The 3,039-nt window shown below is 33.0% G+C and overlaps 1 protein-coding gene across 1 annotated transcript; it reads right to left on the reverse strand.

Annotated features, from left to right (window-relative positions):
• Nucleotides 1-1,161: 1,161 nt before the first annotated feature.
• On the reverse strand, nt 1,162-3,039 carry LOC145069012 (gamma-glutamyl peptidase 3-like). Its single transcript, XM_079015982.1, has 4 exons — nt 2,662-3,039; nt 1,982-2,146; nt 1,693-1,860; nt 1,162-1,561 (listed from the first exon to the last, which is right to left on the reverse strand). The coding sequence occupies exons 1-4, from the start codon at nt 2,989-2,991 to the stop codon at nt 1,412-1,414; spliced, it is 813 nt and encodes a 270-aa protein (XP_078872108.1). The 5' UTR covers nt 2,992-3,039; the 3' UTR covers nt 1,162-1,411.

Genomic DNA, 3,039 nt, shown 5'->3' on the forward strand with positions numbered 1-3,039 from the left:
TTGTACTTTGTATTCTATGAAAATGTTAATATATGCATATCTCATTCGTTTAAAGTCGGATTGATATTCAGTTTTTTCCAGATTATAGTTTTGAGTTTGTACATGATTTTAAACTATAATTTTGTCAAGTTTGGTTTCATATTCAATGAGTTACTGTCCTCCAAAGTCAGGATATCAATATGAAAATTTTTAAAGTTCAACCCACTAAATAGTAAGTAATTATCAAAAAAATTCTGATTTTTCTGGGTTTTCTAGTTCTAAACCCACTTTATCCGGTTCTAACCTAACCACTTTGATATTTTCGGGTTTTCCGGTTCTAGACCCACTCTACCCGGTACCGTATCCGCAACCGAACCAAAACCGGTTCCTATATACCGGTCCGATTTTCGGTTCTACAAAATCCTATTAACCGATTCCGAGTTTTTCGGGTCCGAGTCCATCCGTTCCAGATTTGGATCCACTTTCATCACTATTAGAACCGACACGTGCAACCCCATAATGCTCTAATTAGAATGTTAGAGTTTTAATTGAAAAACATTGAAAAAAAGTTAACCATTAAAAAATATTTATTGGAGATGCTTTAAAAGACTCAAAGTCTCAAAGAACTCATATTAAAATAACACAAAATAAAAAAGTCTAATAAACAGTAAACAGTAAGTAAGCTAAAAAAAACATTCTATTTTATTATATAAACAATCTGTTTATATTATTTAATTATTTTATTGGTTGAAATTATATTATTTTTAAGAAAATTGACTATAAGTAAATAAGTATAGATTGTCTTTGATAAACATTTGACCAACTTTTAAACTACTAATCACTTTTACTATTACGCATGAAATGAAATTACTTTTCGCCCAAATGGCATCATAATTTTATCAAATTTTCTGGGAATTCTTTATAATGAATTCATTAAGTGCAGTTTACAAAATTATTTTTCGCCAAATGGACATAGTTTTTTGCCAAATGGTAATAAAATTTATAAAGATTTTTTCATGAAATTATCTAATAACTTTGTTAAGAAATGTATTTTATTAATTAGATTATTATAAATTAACCACAAGTTATTGCATTGTACACATAGAATTAACTTATGTCAATTGTTATAAAAAAAAATAATAATAAAAAATAAATAAATAAAAAATCCTTGTTAACTGATGACGCGCAAAAGTCCTACCCAATTTAGTTTCTTTTTACAAAATATATAGCAACCTAAAAGAGACCGATAATGAGTCACACATGCTTAATACAAGTAGCAAGTGAGAAATATTTTTGTATGTAATTCATATTATCATACAGATCGTAGATGGACTTGATCATGTCCATTTTAGGCCACTCTTTGTAATGCGAAAACACAAGAAAACGGGGGAGAGTTGAAATAATATGTACAATTTTCTTGAACTTTTCATCATCAAGAAAACATCACTTCTTCAGTGTTTAATACGTACTTTTGACGCTGATTCTCGGAACCCTTAAGAAATGCTTTGCATATTTCTTGCCAACGCTTTCTATCTGGCTCCGCAATTTCCAACTTTGACCTTACATCTTCTGCAAGTCCAATCTGATATGTCCAATCATAATTGAGTTTTGTTAATATATATAGAGAATGATGATAGAGTTGGAGAAGAATACGAGCAAGTTCGGGGTTTCTGATTTTCTTGTTAAGCTGATGAATAAGCATGTGATTGGTACCTCAATGGCATCTTGATTGAGAAGGCGGTCTATGAGGTTATTTAGAATGTCTTTGGAGTACTCCGGGTGGCCTTGAATCCCAAGAATGTGGTCTCCAATTGTGAACATCTCGACTCCTGTTTTGTCTGAGAATGCTATGACTTCTGCTCCCATTGGCACCTCCAACACCTGTCCACGTTCATGTATAATGCCGTAATATCTTATCACAACATCGGTGACATGTGTGCTTAATATATGGACAAAAAGAATAAACATAAAAAGAAAAATATTGAAAGAATTAAAGAGATACCTCATCTTGGTGACACTCGATGATGGAGAGGGCTGGGGGAATCTCAGTCAAGCTTTCAAGAAAGCTGCAAGGTGAGAAATTTTGTATAATCTCCACTTTCCTAAGCCCTATGTCCCACCCACTTTGTGATTTCCCTACTCTTCCCCCTAATGCTCTACACAGAACCTATTTAACACCAAAAAATAAACAAGTTAGGCAAGGGTCAATCGTCTGTTTCATATACATGTACATGGATCCATGATTTTCCTTTTATTTATTTTTTTTTTTTTCTCATTACTTGATTTGAAATAGAAACAAAAAAGGAACCCCTTACGTAATCAAGTGCTAACATTGACTTTTTTGTACACAATATTCTACGGAAGATAAAACATCCATTTAGGAAAATTTTGAATTCTGATGCAAAAATAGTAGTGGCCTAGGAATGTCGCATTATTCATTCGGAATAATATCCATCCTAGACATCTTTATAAGATGCTATGCTAGCTTATGATAGAAACTTGAATTTGTGGCAAAATAAATATAAAAATGTTAGTCTTATCTTATTTTGAATATATATAAAGAAGATGAAACCCACCAAACCTATACAACTGTCGAATCTCCATCTTGAATATTATATATTAAAGACGACAATATCCAGGATGGATTTATATCACAAGTGAGCCAAGTTACAAAAAAGATACCTGATGGCCAAAGCAAATGCCAAGGACTTTCTTTTGCATGGAATCTAGGGTTTGCAAAAGAACGCAAAGCTCAAGAATCCAATTGTCATCACCATAAGCATCATAAGGACTTCCACTCACGACAAACCCATCGTAGTCTTGAAGCTCATTCATGTCAGGGAATTCCCCATCAACTACCCTATACGAATCCCACCTCTCTTCTACTTCTTCTTCACCAAAAGCTGCGACAAATACATTAAAATACCCTCCATACACCTTCTTCACATACTCTGAGTCTCTTGCTGCTAGCAACAATGCATACCTTCTCTTGTGTTCACTCACTATCCCCATTTCTTTGTGCTTTTGTGTGTGCGTGAGACAGAAAAGGAATGTTCAGAA

This window comes from Lactuca serriola, chromosome 8 (genome assembly GCF_051521515.1).
Source record: "Lactuca serriola cultivar US96UC23 chromosome 8, Lser_US96UC23_V15, whole genome shotgun sequence".
In the NCBI taxonomy this organism is placed as follows: domain Eukaryota; kingdom Viridiplantae; phylum Streptophyta; class Magnoliopsida; order Asterales; family Asteraceae; genus Lactuca; species Lactuca serriola.